The 19,242-nt window shown below is 36.4% G+C and overlaps 2 protein-coding genes across 4 annotated transcripts in view; one reads left to right on the top strand and one right to left on the bottom strand.

The window, feature by feature from the left end:
• The window catches only part of LOC101750640 (translation initiation factor IF-2-like), a 255,334-nt gene that overhangs the window by 148,656 nt on the left and 87,436 nt on the right, over positions 1–19,242 (bottom strand). For both annotated transcript variants that reach the window (XR_005859869.2, XR_005859868.2), the window contains exons 7-8: positions 18,132–18,244; positions 3,778–3,822 (exon numbers count right to left, since the gene is read on the bottom strand). The gene's annotated coding sequence lies outside the window, so the exon portion shown is untranslated. The remainder of the gene's footprint in view (positions 1–3,777; positions 3,823–18,131; positions 18,245–19,242) is intronic.
• The window catches only part of GLRA3 (glycine receptor alpha 3), a 77,697-nt gene that overhangs the window by 32,019 nt on the left and 26,436 nt on the right, over positions 1–19,242 (top strand). For both annotated transcript variants that reach the window (XM_015276538.4, XM_040700186.2), the window contains 2 exons: positions 9,847–10,070; positions 12,075–12,157. In XM_015276538.4, the coding sequence (XP_015132024.3) occupies positions 9,847–10,070; positions 12,075–12,157 (307 nt within the window). The remainder of the gene's footprint in view (positions 1–9,846; positions 10,071–12,074; positions 12,158–19,242) is intronic.

Raw genomic sequence — 19,242 nt, 5'->3', positions numbered from 1 at the left:
AACTGCTAGCAGAACAAAAGACACTACAGAAATACAATTCAGGCTTTAATTTTCTTCAAATGTCAGTGTAACAAAGCAAGATGTGAGCTGATATACTTTTTATACTGACATGACCCTGCCTATGTTGGCATATAGATATTTTCTTTTATTTAATCCTCCTAGATTTATGCAGTGGTAAATCTCAGCCCCCCTGGCTTCTTTGGTTTAAATATTTACTACAACCATGAAAACATAGAAAATGAATTAAAAACAGAATACAAGCCCTACAGAACAATAGGAGGTTAAAAAAAAAAAAAAAAGGAAATTTGGCTCACCCCTTCTAACGACCAGTGACAGCTTGAGAGAGGATAACCCTCAAATAAGGGTGAAGGGGGTGGGACCTGGATCCAGGCCTTCTGGTCACTCTGGTGCATTGCTTGCACCTTATCTCTCTAGGTTAGTCACTCCTTCTCACCTCATGCTCAACCAGTGGTTCAGAGTGTGACCTGGCAATTCCATTGCACTCTATCCCTTCACAGCATGAGCCAATTATTGAGCAGGCTGGGGGTAAGCTAAACAGCGTACAGTAAATAAGTACACAGATGTCATACAGCATATAGAGAAGCTAGGCTGGTAAGATTACTACATTGGAAGAAGATAATCAGATATAAATGAAAGGTACTCACTGGTGTTGTAGACTTGCAAAAACTCCACAAAGAGCGATCTCCAGGAAGAGAACCTTTCTTGGTGGCAGTTAGCCCTTAAATGGAGTCTAGGAGAGTTGGAGCCAGGCTCCACCCCTTCAAGTCACACAGCTGAATTGCCTTCACCTGTGCTCCTGCAGCTGACTCAGTGCTATCCTCAGGTGGTCAGTCAGAGGTTCGGGCTGTGATTCAACAGTTCCCATACACTCCTGCTGTTTTGGTAACCCCCAGCCAAATCTGTCTTGAGTTACACATACATCTAGTTTGGCTGGAAGGGCTGTTTCATATATACTTAGTGCTTGGGCCTGTTTAATGCTTATTTTTACCTGTTGAAAGGCTTCTTGTTCTGTTCTACCCCAATTGCATACTTGGCCTTTTATTTTTTAGCTGATACAGAGGTTTTAACAGTTGCACTATGTAGAGTATAAAGGATCGCCAATATCCTAATATACCCCAAACTCTTGCAACTCCTTCAGTGTCACAGTAACTGAGAACACCTGGACCTTATCTATGATCACACTGGGTGAGACCTTGGTCTTACCCAACCAGACAACATTGAGGAGTTTAACTGACAGCCCTGGTCCTCATACTGTCCATGGGTTTATAGTTCACTCTTTCTCCTTTAAGTAGGCAGTTAGTGAAGCTACTACCTTCTCTAATGCCTCTATTGAGTCAGACATTAGATTGTTGATGTAGTGGTATATTTGTATGGTAGATGGTTTGTTTCAATTTGCCAATTCACAAGTCACTGTATTATGACAAAAGGCAGGTGAATGCATATATCCGAGGCAGTGACTTGAAAAGTCCACTGCCTGCCCTCCCATGAAAATGCACGCTGGTCTTGGAATTCCTTAGCAATTGGAATGCTGAAAAATACATTCGCTAGATCCAGAACACAGAAATATGTTTCTAATTCTCTATTTAATGTGTCCATGAGAGAGGCGATATTGGTTACGGCTGCATGGATTGGCAGTTTTGAGTTTATTTAGTTCTATGTAGTCTGCTGTCATTTGCCGCATACTTTCTGACTTCCTAACTGGCCATATGGGGGAGTTATATGGGCTGTGTGCAGGTCTTATAATCCCTACTCTCTCCAGTTCCTGCACAGTCTTGGTGATTTCTTCTTGCCCACCCAGGAGTCTATATTGTTTTGTATTTGTGATCTGGTATAGCTGCAGCAAACAAATAGACTCGGTTTTTGTGTGGCCCCTTAAAATTGTCTGCACTACCAAGATACTAATACATCTTTCTCTTATCCATGCCTTCTTATCTGGTGCTCAACCACTGGTTTCAGGCTGTGACCTGGCAATTCCACTGCAACACATACCTTGGAAAAAATACCCATTCACCGTTATTTCTCTACTTATTTTAATGACAAAACAGTAACTCTCAAAAGTATTTCTAATGAATCTCCTTTTATTCCCTTGCTTATAAAAAATAAGCAATCATTATGATGTCTTCTAGTCAGCAGATTCCTTTTTGAGTTAATAGATTTTCAGGATGTAATTGTATAGGAACATACGAATGCTAGTTTATTGGTATAACAGGATTAGTTAAATGAGATTTCTGGTCTACTTTCCATTTATAAACATTGTATGCTACAATATGTTGGATCTCATGCAACCTTCTTTTTAGTTTCTCTGCCTTCTTTAAGAGACTTAAACTGAATGAGGATTTAGCTACTTGATTCCTTGTAGGATTGAATGGATAGAATACAAAAAAAGTCCTGCTTCTAGTCACTTCTCATTAGTTCCCTATTTTGAAATATTTTCCCTTATTTGTGTGCAGCTTTGTGATGCTAGCTACTCTACAGCTTCAGAAAATTGAGTACATAAATTATATAATTTGTATGCCTTAATATTACATGCATTTAACAACACTTTTGAAAGCATATTTTTTATATTTTATGATGGTTAAGTATTTCAATCATTTTGGATATTGTAATTTTAAAATATTTATACTGGACAGTACAGAACTACTTCCCAAGGCAGCAAAATAAAAGCAAAAAGTTTTATGTATTGCCTGTGACTCTTCTGGTATGACTGTTGTATTATAACCAGGTTATTTGAGATTTATGAACTTCTGAATAAGATTGGCTGTTCTGTGGGCCTATCATTCTTTCCCCTAAGATGGACATGTGAACTTGTCATCTCTCATTAGTAGTCAGTCTACTCTTGCAATATCTTCTCATTCTCCCTTGGTGATCATCTAGACCCACATTCTCTAGTTCACAAAGGTAATTTATTCATGAAGGAAAGAAATTAATAAATGAATACTGAATGGAGTTTGTGCCTTTTCAGATTTTATTTGTTTCCCTGAAGTGTATACAGTGGATTTTTTTGAGACACCTAAATTAATTTCCCGAAGACCCTAGGATATCTAGGCTGATAGACATACAGGACTACGGCAGATGTACCTTTTTCTGAACCAGCAGATGAAAGGGAAAATATCTTAGGGCTTTCCAAATACCACTACATGTCTTTGTGTGCACAAACAAATTGTACCCATTCTCCACAGCTGTAGTACACTTCAACCTTAAATTAACTAATTAAATTAAGTGTTGCTATAATGTCAGTGTAGAACGTATAAAACAACTTGAATTTCTGTACAGACTTCTTGGTGTACTTCATGCTTACCAACAAATTAAAGATGGGACATATCTAATTTTTTTTTTTTTTTTTTTTTTAATTAGAGGTAGATCCCTTCACACAACTCGTTTTAACCCTAGTTAAACTTATGGAGTTAGCAGGCACTGCTTCAGGACATAAGCTACTTCAATGCTGGTTCTTTTTATTTTTTCCTATTTACCCTACTCTAGACCATGTCATGTTTAGCTCCCAACAGATGGAATACTGAGAGGAAAGTTAGTATGGAATTTGTCTTTGATCCTTTGTATTTCCCTGAGATTAAACAGAGATTGATTTCAAATACACATTTTCAGTGAATATTTCTACTGTTATTCGGTCAGTCACTGAAACCACTGGTATTCTAAGTGCTAATGTATAAAATATATTCATAACAACATGGAACATGTAGCACCAAAAGGTCATCTGGACAAGTGAATCATCTCACATAAACACAGTATTTCATTTACCTTCTGGCGTTATAGGAAAAGCATCTTCAGGGACACATAATTTCTCTGGAGAAGGAAGAATATGATTTTGTTAACTGAAAACATGGCAAAGATCAACGAAGACAGAGTTTTAGAGTATGATGTTTGTTCATGTAATTGTCATGTCCATTTTCATCTAATCCCTAGTACAGCTGTTTTAAAGTGCAAACATTTTAAAAGCCCCTCAGCTGAAGCTTAACAATTCAGTTATATTGAACAAGTCGCAAATGTGATTTTAGTGTAATATGTTAGGAGCTGGGAACACACAACTTCCATTAAGAATTTAAGAATTATATTCAGCCTGCAATTAATATATATTCTAGGACACACAGTAAGAGCTATGAAAAAGGTTATTGTACAGTATGTCGATACTGCATTTAATTTTTAGAAAGAGTAAACAACCCAGGTGTTTTGACTTTTGATATTACAATTATTTCTGAGCACAGAAACTTAAATCTGGACATTACTACTGATAATTAACCAGAAATAATAATAATAACAACAATAATATTAAAACTGCTGCTACTAATAAAATTAACTCTAATAATAAAATTAACCTGTGCATTTGCCTAAAACCTATGGAAAACAGATTTTGCAGAACACTGTTGAGTTCAAGAAATATTGAATGTTTTACAATACAGACAAGAGTCAGAATCTAAAAATCAAAGGTTCTTCAGAGAAAATACTGTATATACTTTTATTATTATCTATGGGTTGAATTACAAAGACTGAAAGCTCTGTATTAATCAGCATCCTCTAAATTACCCATGCTTTTAGTAAGAAGATTGAACCAGAGTAGTAACAGGACTGTTCACGCACTCCAAAACAGTAGTGATGATTAAAGAGATTTTCAACCCAACAGGTAAGCAAGCAAGCTACATTTATTTGTTCCAGGAAGAACATTAACAGTATCCTTATTATTTCAGAATGCAAGGATGTGAAAGCAGGTGACTAACTTAGAAAGAATATTTGGTGCGTGAGTAGTGCACTGAACTCTGAATTTCAGTTTTGAAAGAGAATCTAAGAGCTAGTCCTAGTTTCAGCTAGCTCTTCGACAAGTGACTTCTAGTTTTAGTGACTTCAATATGAATATTGTGGGCTAGGTATTGAAGTCAAATTCTGCAAAGAATTAGACAAAATGTAAACAAAATATTTACAAAATTATTAATATAATAATAGAATAGACACTTATTAGTTTTTGTTGGAAGGAAAAAAAAAAACAACTCAGAAAAATTAAAACATTAAATAGCTTAAAATCTGGTTTTATACACCTATGGATGGAGAAAGAGAGAGATCGTGATCCAAAATCCATCAATAATCTTTTCTGAATCACTCTGAATAGCTAAAGCTTCCTGAGAAGCCTTCACCCAAATCCTCAAACCATCTGGCCTGTCCTACTTAATGGAGAGGGTAAGAGCACCCACCATTTTCAAATTACTGTAGGATTACAGCTTTTATCCAAGAACAGACTGGTGTTACTGCTCATCCTCAGCCTGGGAGGGCTCAGATCTAAAGAGGTGAATTGCCAACAAAGTGCTTAGCCACCTAACTCAAGGCAGGACCAGACAGGAAAGCTCTCCATCTCTTCATAAGGATCTGCATACTTGACCTCAGTAAATCATATGGGCAAAGTCGTAAGAGTCACAGTCTTGCCTAGGAAAAATGTGAGAAACTGGCCTCCTCCTAAGGAATACGAAGACACTTCTTACTGAGGGAAAAATCCTGCAGTGCTGGAAAATTCATGGAGTTCTTATTAAGAAAGAGGAAAAAACATGCCAGTTTCTCCCAGACTCAGGTTTCTGTATGGCAAGAGCAGGAAAATCATCCTTAGTTTTATTCATTCCCAAAATCCATTCTGGAAAGAACTCTTCCATCGTGGAATTATTCTGGGACTGATAGTCAAAAAGATTCAGTGAGTCAGACAAACTATGATAATCAACAATGTATCTATGCTGCTTCTTGTAATGAATGCCCTGTAGCTATTCAGTACAGAAAAGCATGTTCTTAGGGATGTTTGACATTAGTCAGATCTTGTTACTCTGACACAGATTTGACATGTCAATTAAAGTTAAGTACTCAGCGATCAATTTAAATCACGGTTAATTTCTCTTTAGCTGCTATTGTAAATCTCTGACAGATTAATGGGTTGCAGTTAGTCCTGGAGCATGCAGCCTACTGCAGTTTTTTATCACTCATTAATTGAACTGCCCTACATCCATAGATTGCTACTAGCCTTGCTGTAGTTCAGACCTGTAATACTGGAAAGACCTATTAAAAGTAGGGAGGAGTCCCATCTTTTTCAATAATAAATCATGCCAGTGAAAAGATCACTGATGTTTATTAGCAAAGTAATTTGAATTATGAGCCATTTCAGTCTATTCTAAATTTGTTGTCGTAAATAATATTTTTGTCCCTAGATTTAAACTGATTTCCCCCTCTAGTATTTCCTTTTCAACATATTTATTGAGGGCAAGTGAGTCTTCTGTTCATCTTTGCATTACCACTTCAGTGAAATCAAATTTTCTTTTCTCTTCCCACGGTACTGGCTATCCATTCTGGTCTTATAACATACTTATGTGAATGTTCTTCTACTTTTCTTTCAACATGCATGGCTACAGATGAGGCCTCACCATAAATAATCTCAGTAATCATGCAATTTCAACTGCTAAGAAGGAGAAAAGACAAGGGAATTCTTCAGGTTTAATACAACAGATATTTACGTTTCTCAGCCGAATGTGCAAAGGGCCTTCGCTTTTGATTTTGCAATGATATTGGTTACCCACAAGCAAAATGACCTACCAATATGAGGGGCATACTTAAATTTAAATACTTGAGTTTCTGTACCTGAGAAATGTCATCAAAGACATATTGAAATCATTAGCTAAATGATCTTTTGGGCCAGTCTGAAATTTTCAGATATGCAAAGGAAAATTAAGGAAACTCGATCAATTTACCCAAAGTAATTTGGCTACCTAAAGCTTAGCCACAATGCTTATGGCCAGAGCATATGTTGAGAAAAGCTCATATGAGAAAGTGAAAAATAAAAAAATAAAGGCAACAGGTTTTTACTCTACCTTCATGGTAACAAGGTCAGTACTGTAGTGGAGTGTGCAGTACTCCTCTGGTTCAGAAAATAGCCATTTTCTTCTTTGTTTTCCATTTTATATGCCAGGGGTGGATTTAGTCCAGTATTTCTTTTTTCACCATAATGTTACATCAAAATTAGAATAACAAATGGAAAATATGCTGAAAGCTGGTAATTAACCTGTTGCAAACACATAACTGTTTGATCAAATAGTCTTATTCCCCATACGGTTATCCACAAGTTCAATAAAACCATTAGCACACTATGGTTAGAAAATTAAGCTTACTATGAGGTGCTTCTTCAAAACATTGGATACATTTTTAGACAAATACTAGGTTGGGTCTTATTTTCCCTAATATTGATTGCAATCTCTTGTAACATATTTTTAATCATTTAACTCATTCCCTGCTTCACTTTGCATTTACCAGTTCCCTCTTGTTCTGCCCTCTCACTGCAGCTCACCCTGCTAAAGTTTGTTCCTCACTTCAACTTTAAGGGGAACGGCTATATTTAGATCTGTGATAAATTCTTAGGTACTAAGGATCAAATTCAGCATCTAGTATAACAAAGTAAATTCTAATCCACTCTATCATGTGCAAAAAGCTCTTCCAGCTTTATGTAAAACTGAATTGTTAGCGACAGATGTCAAAACCTAGGAAGGCAGAAATATGACCATTGCAACCTACTGCCCTATGCATGTATATAACTTTAACGTGTAGTTAATTAATTTAGTAAAAACATGTTACAATGGGACTTTACATTTTATATTTTAGTCTTTAGCAAATACATCAGTTTTGTATGTGATTTTTCTAACTTCACAAGACGCCCAAGTATTTTTCAAGGCAGAACTTTAACAGACATGAATTGAAATTCATAATATTAATCAGTCAAAATTTAAACACTCTTCAAAAGAATGGTGTTGCACACAGGGCCATTGCATTTACTCTTAGCAACGTTCTTGAAAAGTCCAAATTTCCATGTTAAATTCCATAGTGAACTAAAACAAATAAAGCAAGTATCAATTGACTTCATTATGCAAAAGACAAATCTATATGAAACAGTATGAAAATGTGATAATTTGGTCCAAATGACAGCATTCAAAAATTACAAGAGCAGGTAATCTGAAGAGATTCAGATAAAGTACATATTTTGGAAATTTGTTTTTGTATATCTGTCTCTGGAATCTAGAAGTATTCCACATTCCATGTACTTGGGAAATGTAACTCTACCCGTATCAGTATAAAGAAGAAGTACTGTAGCCAATAACAGTCTTGGTCTCAGCATACATAGCAAAGAGCAGCTACTTGATGTCCGAGTGTAAATTTTATTGTGCCCTGTGAAGCAAATGACCAATATCCTACCCTCTAAGAAAGTTCATTCTGTGATTGTGAGTTTTGAAAGACAGTGGAGTAAGTGCAGATCTACAAATCAGACTCATTCTGCACAACCAGGGCACAGCAGCTGTTTGATAATGGCAGCCTCGAGGTCATGAGGAAATCACACAGCTTAAACGATGATTTCTCTCCCCCCACAAAGGAACTTTCTCAGAACACAGTAATTTGAGTTAGGAGTCGCCCCTCTGTGCAAGTAGCACACAGCTGTAGTAATCCTCTTGCAGGAAAGCAAATCAGTTTGGGCAGTTTAATTCTGTTCTCTGTTTTGGCATCAAACAACCCTACTTGTTTAAAGCAAGTTGGTACTGTGTTCACAAGGTATAATTATAAGTTGAGTCAATGAGTGTTTGTTCTTCATGCAATAGTATTCAAATGTATATATTTTAGATAGAATAAGATTTATTTATTTATTTATTGTAATGAATAATGAGAGGCAATTTAAGACAGACTTTTAAGGGAAGAAGGAAAGAAAAATTGCTTCAGTACAACTTAAATTGGATTTTTTTCACCTTAATGTCTGGAAGCAATTTAAATCGATTTACTTTGACTCAGTTTAGGCAAACTGACAGACAATGTAATACAACATGGAGCAGATTCCTCCATTTATCTTTCTCCATTTTCCTTTTCTTGCTAAGTTTTCATCTATTCTGTCTTACACCTAATAAGTGGCCCCTAATTGTGTAAGAAATCCTTTCATTCCACAACTGCTGAAACGCACCACCCACCACCTCACTGTTCTCACATTCACTGTTTGGTCTCCATGAACTTTCAACAAGAATCAGTGAATATCAGTGGGTGCCATTTTTTCTACATGGAGGAATTCAGTGACACCCCTTTGCTTCATACGCACTTCCATGTCAGACACCATTCTGTCAGACTGCCCCTCTGCTGCCACCTGTCACAGAGCAACAACATGTCATGGAATATTGGCAGGAAGGTTGAACCCCTACTGCCACTCTAACAACATCTGCCTCTGATGTTATGGGCCAACTTAAAGAAAAAGGAAGAAATAGGCTTTTGGAGTAGCCTTTGTAAATTCCCTACCACATTTGAACAGACAAGGAACAAGTACATCCTCCTCCTACAGCTGCACAGAAATGTACTACTCTCACAGAATTTTTCAATAGGGAGCTGAGGCACAGAAAGACTTAAGTTGTATGTCTAAAATAAGTAAGGATTAGAGAGAGAAGATCTGAACCGAGGTTCCCTTACAGGGGAACAGACTCTCACTGTCTAGGAGAGGGAAGTTGACCAGGAAAAGGTTATGCCATTGAACTTTCTGCATGCTTCTCTCATTTCCGTCTCAAGAAAACGCTGTTGAAGGGTTATGGTTATTTGGAGTTATATAGACTACATAGAGGTTGGATTTCCTTATCTTCGGATTTTTTCAATTACCTTGAAATTATGCTTATCCATTGTGCCCCCACTAATACAAATAGGTATCATGCTGGCAATCAGCTAAGTAATTCTTTTGTCATCCACAGATGGACAGGGGATTACATGGCTAAGAAATGAAATAAAAGCTAAATCCCTATGCTTGATAAAGATTTGCTTGTTTTCTCTTTCATTCAGGATTACCGAGTGAACATCTTTCTCCGTCAGAATTGGAACGATCCACGTCTTGCATATAGTGAATATCCAGATGACTCTTTAGACTTAGATCCATCCATGCTGGATTCAATTTGGAAACCAGATTTGTTCTTTGCTAATGAAAAAGGTGCCAACTTTCATGAAGTTACAACGGATAATAAGTTGTTGAGAATTTTCAAAAATGGAAATGTACTTTATTCCATCAGGTGAGTTTCTAATTGTGATTTTTTGAGATAGAAGTTCATAAGTGTATCTAAGAATTGTTAACAGCTATTTTCAGTTGCTCGTCAAGCAGTTCAATTACTAAAGTAAACGTGAACTTTGAATATTGAATTTTATCATAATTACTGTTCATTTTTATTGCCAAAATAGAAAGAGATCTCTCATTTGAAGTATTTTTAGTAAAAATAATAAGAAAAGCATCATTCACAATTTAAATCACAGATACTGAGCCTAGAGGAACTTAGACTCTTGCACATGACATATATGCTTGGAGTATTACAGTCTGAGCAAATCTGTGTATGAGCTGTACATACTGTAGTCTCCAATGCCATAGCAATCCAATGTAATTTCTCTTTCACTTTTTTTTGGATATTGCAGTCACACTCCAACATGGAAACAGGAGCCATTTGAGGAAACATGAGATTTTAAGAATAGCCCACTTACTGCTGGAGGTGGGGAGAAAAGTGGAAAGTAAACTTTTGAAAAGCTTTAAGAAGCTGTAAGCAGCAGTCACATCTAAGTATTGACAAGATGCAATTGTTTCAATTCTTTTCTCTTCTCCCCACTTTCCTTTTATTAATACAGACATCAGTAGACTGTAACAGTAGTAAAATCATTCTAACAGTTACCTTCAAAAATGTAATCAAATGAGAAATGAATTTGATATAGGTATACTGATGTTATGGTCATGGTATAGATTTGGTATTAATTCAGTGACCTACTTGAGAAAAATGTTACATTTTTCAAAATGAATATACCTCTTTCCCACTTTGCATTTGATTTTGCATTATACTGCATCAAAGGGTAATTCAAACTTTTTGAAGAGACATCAGTACTCTGAAGAACAATTTGTATACTAGGACAAAAAAAAAAGTAGTGTTTGTGACTTGTATGAATATACCGATGACAAGGGAGTCTCCTTCTTCCTATCTTCCAGTGCAAGTGAACAGCATATTGTCAAGCTTACACTGGTAGAAAGGGTTTGGTTAAAACTCCTATACGCATTTCATATCCAAAAGGAGCCCAGTATGGCAGTCCAAGAACATAGCCATTCTTCAGTGTCACAACATGTATTCTGTCACTAGAAACATATTGAAAGCAAGCAAAAAGGATTCCTTCCCTCAACAAAAGCATAATATAAATCTAAATCAATTATCTCCAGACTCAGTCAATCTGAGAGATGCTGGCAGTTTGAATGAATAACCCTTCCTCCTTACCCTACTCTCTCCAAATACATACAACACATAAACAACATAAACACAAGCACTCTGCTGAAGCAAGCTCAGATAGCAACTTCAATAGATTTCTAACCAAGTTCACAGCCTCATGAAATGAGAGGAAAATAAATTATAATACTAAAGCTACAAGAGCAAATGTTGACTGTAATGCTTGTGGATACCATATTCTTGTGGAACTAGAATGCTTAAGCATTCTAAGAAATACAGGAAATATAACAGCTAATGTAAAACACAACCACCTTTCAAACTTATAGGAATATGTTAGTCTACCACTAATATCATAAAATGTTATTATAAATCTTTGTGTTGACAATTTAAGCACCTTATTTTAGAGCAGTAACAAATTATTTTGCCAGCACAATTTGCAACTGATACCTGAAATAAAATTCTTGCAATTCTGGGTAAATGTTATGTCAAGGATTTGAAATACTGTAACAATATAATAATAATAATAATTCTACTGTGGCATGAAAAAGCATGCTGTTGTTGCATTCCCTTAGATGTAAGTTAGGAAACTCTAATGAGAAGTCTGTAATAAATTTTGGCATCCTGTTTTTTTGTCCACATTGTTATCATTCTAGACTGAGAGGGTGACATGGATTCAGCTAATACAGTTTCCTTCTGAGAGCTTTCTAATGAAAAACTGTTTTCATCTATTTCTAATGACTTCCTCTGCTTTTATGCACTCCACTGTGCAATTATATGGTATTTTTTGTGGTATATTTTTAATATATTTTTGTGTTCTTTCAGATTGACTTTAATACTGTCCTGCCCAATGGATCTCAAAAATTTTCCAATGGATGTGCAAACATGTATAATGCAGTTGGAAAGCTGTAAGTTTGTATGATGTATTATCTTATAAATACTTTTCTAGAGATTCCAGCAGTTGTGCATAGAGTAGAAATACTCCTTTCTAATAACATAAGGAGAATAATCTTTCAGAAATGAATCACCTATTTTAATCTGCGAAACATTGACAATTTTCAAGGGAAAATATTTTTTTCATTCTTACTTTTACAGACAATCAAGTTTCGTGTAAATCTAAATTTATTGCTAAACTGATGTACTCAGTACCAGAGTTTACCTTTACATGATGCTTATGTGTATTGTGATTCACTGTGAAGTCTTCTCTGTGTCCACATGCACAGGAAAACAGTTATATGGGAGAGCATAGGAAAATATGAGAATAAATTAAGGAAGTGATTTATGCGATTTATGTGAAGATCTTGAAATTAAAAATAACTTGGTGTATTTAAATGATGGGAACAAGATAATTTATACCGAGTCCCCATTCTACAGTCCTCAGCCTCTCTACTGGGGCAGGACCTTAAATCAGTGGAATATCCCTTAGAAAATCTTGGAAAGGGCTGTGGACCTTCTAGGGTACAAAGAGGAAGAAGACCATACAAAGTATCGTCCAGCAAGGAAGCAAAAGTGAGCGTGACATGACCACCAGCCATAACACTGGAAGAAATCCTAGAAACCAAAAGGCTGCTGGGACTTGAAGTAATTTGTAGTAGAGTAACTAGGCTGACACTGGAAACACCAAGCAAAACACAGAAGACCTACGTAATTGTCTTCTAACAACAGAGAAGATCTGATGGTTTGCCTAAACCAGGTGTTACATCAGAACTTGGAAAAAACAAACTTACAGCTGTATGTGTTTGGAATAGTCTCTTCATAAAACCCTATTTGCATTATACACAATTACCCTGAGGAGAGCAGAGAGAAGGTGAAAAAAGACTAGAGAAGACAGATTTTGAATAATTGTGTTACAACTAATAAGAACACCTTTTATGTGAAACAAAATCAGTATTTGCTAATTCAATCTGTCATGTGTTGCTTTTATAATGTATCTTGATATTTCCATTAGAACAGATTAGATTTCCATTAGAACATTAGAAAACAGGATGGAAAGTGTACAGCAGCTATGTCATTTCAAGGCACACTTACAGACAGAGATACAAAACTGAATAATTGAATTATAGAATGGCTTGGGTTGGAAGGGACCTTAAGGATTATCCACTTCCAACCCCCTGTAGGCAGGGTCGCCACCCCCTAGATCAGGCTGCTCAGGGCCCCATCCAACCTGGTCTTGAGTACCTCCAGGGATGGGGATATCCACAACCTCTCTGGGCAGCCTGTGCCAGTGCCTCACCATTCTCTGAGTAAAAAATTTCATCCTAACATCAAATCTAAATCTCTCCTCTTTTAGTTTAAAGCCATTCCCCTTTGTCCCATCACTGTCAGACTGTGTAAAGAGTCAGTTCCCCTCATGCTTGTAAGCTTCCTTCAAGTACTGAAAGGCTGCAATGAGGTCTCCTCGAAGCCTTCACTCCTCCAGGCTGAACAAGGCCAAATCTCAAACTTTCTTCATCTGAGAGGCACTCCAGCCCTTTAATGATCTTTGTGGCCCTCCTCTGGACCCATTCCAACAGCTCTGCATCCTTCCTGTACCGGGGGCCCCATGCCTGGACGCAGTATTCCAGATGGGACTTCACAAGGGCAGAGTAGAGGGGGACAATCACCTCCCTGACCCTGCTGGCCACCACTTTTTTGATGCAGCCCAGTGTGCAGTTGGCCTTCCAGGCTGCAAGCACACATTGCCAGCTCATGTCCAACTTTATGTCCATCAGGACCCCCAAGTCCCTCTCTGCAAAGCTGCTCTCAAGGAGCTCTTCTCCCCTTCTGCACTTGTACCTGGGATTGCCTTGAACCAAGTGCAACACACACCTTGCACTTAGCCTTGATGAAGTGTTCTGTCTGATACTAGGATCTGAGCTAACAAGGGATTTGTAAGGAGGAAGGCACAAATGTATTAAATTTTTACTTTACCTGTAATAAGGAATTTGTGTGAATTGCCTTTTTCCCCTGAAATGATAAAAATTTGGAGGAGATTCCTATCAGAACTATCCTCCTAGTCACATGAAGAACAAAAATAGAATAGAAAGTAGAATAGAATGGAATGGAATGGAATAGAATAGAATAGCATTGCATCACATCGCATCCTTTCAAAGATTCTGGCAATGTGGATTTTGTGAAAATAAATGATGAGGGGGAAATGGTAAAAAGTATTTATAGATAATATGAAGGCTAGATTTATAGTTCCAAAAAACAATTTTCTATATATAAAATGAGCATACTAGATTATTTGAAATACATTATAAAACTTAAACACAACATACATAATTTGATTAAAGTATTTCTTGCTTTTTTTTTTTTTAATAGCTGCAACAGAGTAGAATCCAAGAGAAGTTATTATGTATTAGTATGTGAGAACTGTTTGTTGTGTGGATAATTACATGTTTTTACAAAAATAAAATAAAATAAAAAATTACAGGGTAAGTATGAAAGCCAGCTTTTCTTTCATTGCGATGGACAGATGGTAATATTACAAATGAGGCTTTCATATGAGGACAATGGCTAAATCTGACAGCAGAAATTGCTGTGACAAAAATTGAGAGATGGTTATTCACTGCAAATCCCAAGGAACTTAGGGCAATATTATATATACATCATTTAAGCAAAATTCCACATTCAACTCAAGTGAATAGTTCTACTACTAACCTATATCATCTTTATGATCAATATCACTGAATAAGAGGCTAAGATGAGGCAGATGTATCAGAATACATACAGATTGGGGATATATGTATGTATATATATATATAAAAAACTATGCTTCAGACAGAAGGCATCATAGTGTTTAAGTGTTGAAGAAAGAGGTAAATGTATATATATTAAATTGTAATTTAAAAATTGTTGCTTTAACAACTTCATGAAACTCATCTGTACTTGTCTCTTTCAGCCCATGTGAGGACAGGTTGTATGATAGGTGAGCATTCTTGAGAAAATGGGCATTTGTTTTGCTCTACAGATACCTTGCAGGAGCTCTCAGTTCCCACAGACTATACCATAGGGAACAAACACTTGTTAGTTGAATACCACTTCGGATGTCTTGCTATGTTTTCCAGCAGAACATTTTTCACTAATGTCTTGTTTTTAATCGTTCAGCAGCAGGTATAAATTCTCTGCTGCACATCCAGGTTGTATAGAGAGTAGTATAATGCTCATAAAAGAACTGCTAAACAAAATACAGATGGCTGATTCATTTTGAGATGTTCAAAATCTCTTAATTACAGAGAAATATCAAACCTGAGTTCACAAGGAAGAGTTTCTTAGTCTATCTCTATGTTATCTGTAACTGCAGACATTGAAAAATAGGGACAGTGGCCAAATTATCTGACCTGGGGCAGAAAATCTTGCAGTATGTCAGCTTTGGCTATAGTTAGATATCTGCTAGGAGATCAATGTGTTAGGTTTTCATGATCAAGTCAGCAATTCCCTGAAACTGAGAGAAATGTCTTTGGGACAGATTCAAAGAAAGTGGGCACAGCAACACAATTTCCAGACACCTGGACCTTTAAGAACAGGAGGCTGTCTGTCTCAAAATGGTTTCCCTATCCCAGAGTACAGGAAGGGAATCAGACATTTTGGGGAATTTACAAAAATGATCTTGCTGGTCAGGAGAATGAAAAAGTGCTTCACATGAGCCTGAACTCTGAGCAATTTTCAAAACTTAGGGAAAGATGAACAGAAGCATCCCAATTCCAGAGCATTTTAGCCAAGAGTAGGCATCCATTCCTCTTTAAAATTGCAAAATAAAATAGGAAGATGCTTGCATATAGCATTTTCTCAAGCCTTATATAAAATATCCTGAATAAAGAACTGAAATTAGACCCAAGACCATAAAGTCATCTGAGAACCTCTAACTTCTACATTCTTTGGTGCACAGTAAAACAGCTCAAACAGAGGCACTGAAGCAAATGTCGTGGTGGTTGATGCACTGTCCAGGGATGAAAGAGGTGTGGATTTCAAAACTGAGAACAAACTTGTCATGTCCAGAGTAAATTATCTGATCACCAGGCTGTTTTATAAAAAGAAAAAGTGGCAGGAACTGAAAAGTAGAAACCATGCTTCCAAAAGTTTCTCTCTAAAATAAACATCACTTCTGCCTTCCCTACTGAGTATCAAGTTAGGTAGGATTTGGTACAACTATGAATTTACAATGTTTATTAATTCCAGAATTTCTTTAAACTGTGCCTGACCTTGCAAGCCTGAATATGACACTAAACAAACTGGACAATTTGTAATGAATCACTCATTTTTCTCTTGCTCATCTTGCCACCATTCAAGGTCACAAAGAAAGGCTGACAGTTACTTATAAAGGACAAATAGTAGATTTTTCCCCTGCTATTAAAACAAACAAACAAACAAACAAAAAGCACCTAATTTTATTCAGTAATAGATATTTTCCATTAATATTGATACCATTGCTCCAGCACAGAAAGCCCTAAGAGGGAAACTCATGTATAGCTTTTTTCCACAAATGATAGTTGTATTTTTATGCAGCTCTTGTAATAGTTTTTCCAAGATCATTATTTGCAGCTGCATTTGCCCCTTCACTTATATCTTGAAGCACATGAAAAGTATTTAAGTGAAAGAGCATTCTATTTCAAAAGTATTTATTTCACAAAAAAGATTTATCAAACACTAGAATGAGCTGCTTTTTGTATCTTCGAAAAGAAGCAAATGAAAATGCAGTTAGGATATAATCCCTTCCACATTTCTATGGTTCATGCTGGGGCAGCCTACAGGCATGTGAGATAATTTTAGTTTTATTCTGCTTGAATAAGACACAAAGAAATGTCAGCAAGATATTTATTTCTGAGGCCTATCTCACAGGAGAGATTTGTTTTTTCTTTCATGTGCTAGATCTTCTTGTCTCTATCTTCTTAGGTTTTGTTTTTATCTCACAGCATTCCTTGATTCATATATTACAATTACACATTCATTGTATTATAATTATAACTTTATCTTGAAATTCAATATTCTTAAATCTCATATTAAAAGACTGCATTAGTCACAAAGGAAGAAACATGCCATGAAAAGCAGTATACGTAAGGGATAAAAATCATTTGATTTTGATGCTTTGTCTCTCTTAAAAAATCACCTTCCCCCCCTTTTCTATAGGAGCTTTTTTGTCTTTCTAAGGAATCATCTCCCATTTTGAGGGATTTCAGAGAAAATTGACTCTATACTGCATAATGCTGTTACCTGAGCAGTACAATTTCTTTCCTCCCAGCCTCAAAATTGGAGGGATAGAGATTGTTGAAATAGAAAGATATGTAGGCAGGCCAATAGGTAGTCTGCATCATGGGAAATGATGCGCATGTTATTCCTCTCCCGTAAAAACACAGATGACAAGTAAAAGACCAGGGCTGTATTTCTTACCTGCCAGTGATCCTAGGGTACATACTTGAATGAGTACACGGCTTCTATTCTGTAGCAGGGTGACTCAACCCATTGTGTATATCTAAAGTGAGACCTCATACACAGCTAATAAGAGACAGATATCCATACCCTTCCGTTCCCAACTAACACAGAATGAAAGGGCTGGAGCAACTGTGCAATTGCTGCTGAACCTGCAACTGTTGCTGAAGTTCCACAGAAACCAATATGAAAGTGACACCTGAAAACTTATAGACTTTAGGACATGTTAGGTTTGAGAGAGGTGGGAGAGGGCTGCAGCTGAAATGCTGTTCTTTTCTAAAAATCTAATAAGGATAAACCTGTGACGTGGAGAGATTCCATCAGAGGGCAGTCCCTTTGGAATGTAGCTCAGAATCACATAGAATAATGCTTTCTTGGTAACCCAGAATAAATTTAGCTTACAACCACAATACAGTTGATTTTCAAAGCTAATATTCTAAGTGGGTAACTTATATTAGAAGAATTTATACTTACCCCAAGCTGAAGCCAGTCCTCCCTGTGTTTTGTTGCTTGAAATTTAGGGCGTAGTCCAAAACTGCCATGTTCTTTGTTGCAGTAATCTGTAGGCAGCCTGTTCTGGAGGCACTCTGCGGGGATGCATAACGGAAAAGCAGTGAAATTACTCTAGTCAACATGTCTGTTGTTCCTTCCTCAGCTGGATGCCTACAGAACTGCTCAGTTTGCTGAATAAGTCCAATGTTACTCTTGGTCTTGTATCTTACAAAACACTTAAACAATGAGAATAGAATTTAGGTTAATCACTGGGTTTAAAAGAAACATAAAATAAAACCTCTAGTCAAACCAAACTCTCTAGTACAAAAATGCTAGATATTCAGGGGGTTTTTTTGTTTGTTTGTTTTTGTTTTTTTTAACGATGTTATTCACGTGATTGTTTATTGAAGAAGAGGAATAGAACTAGGTTTTTATGTGTATATATGTATTTTTAAAAGATGTATGAGAAGCAAAGTCTTTCAAGAATAGAACAGAATTAGAAAATTTTTACAAGACATACCAATATTCAGGTGGATCAGAAGTTAGTTCAAAAATATTATTCTTCATGGTTTGGAATGGTACTTTAAAACTGGTTAGAAGGAAGGAAATTAGCAAGTAAGACAGTTGTCACGTATCTTGGAAATGTCAGGAGAATTTTCATTCGAAGTATGTGTGGACTATTGAGGACACATGGGAATTACTTCTCTTGAATACCAAGCTACCAACTAAATTAAAATCTTCATATTCTCAACCTGTGTACAGCTGTCATAAATTGCTTGATTCTATTAGAATACATTCTGTATAGCTCTATAGAGCCATTCATGAAGGTTGAATTGAATCTTATTTAAGGTTGGTTTGGATCATCTTTCAGAATTGGATGACTGCAGAAGTTATATGTATTACTAAAATTGATATTAGTGAGGAAGAAAGGAAGAGAACAGATTCAAATGACATTTTCTTCCAAGGATTTCATTTTTCTTTACAAGTGTTGGTAAGGACTTGTCAATACATTTTTGAAAAAATATTTTCTGGGAAAGATGACCAAGCCCAAGAGAACAGTCTGTTTTTCTCTCTTGTAGGCACTATGATTGCC

This window comes from Gallus gallus, chromosome 4 (assembly GCF_016699485.2).
Source record: "Gallus gallus isolate bGalGal1 chromosome 4, bGalGal1.mat.broiler.GRCg7b, whole genome shotgun sequence".
Taxonomy (NCBI): domain Eukaryota; kingdom Metazoa; phylum Chordata; class Aves; order Galliformes; family Phasianidae; genus Gallus; species Gallus gallus.
The sequence above is the reverse complement of the archived record's forward strand: the minus strand, read 5'-3'. Positions and strand labels throughout refer to the sequence as shown.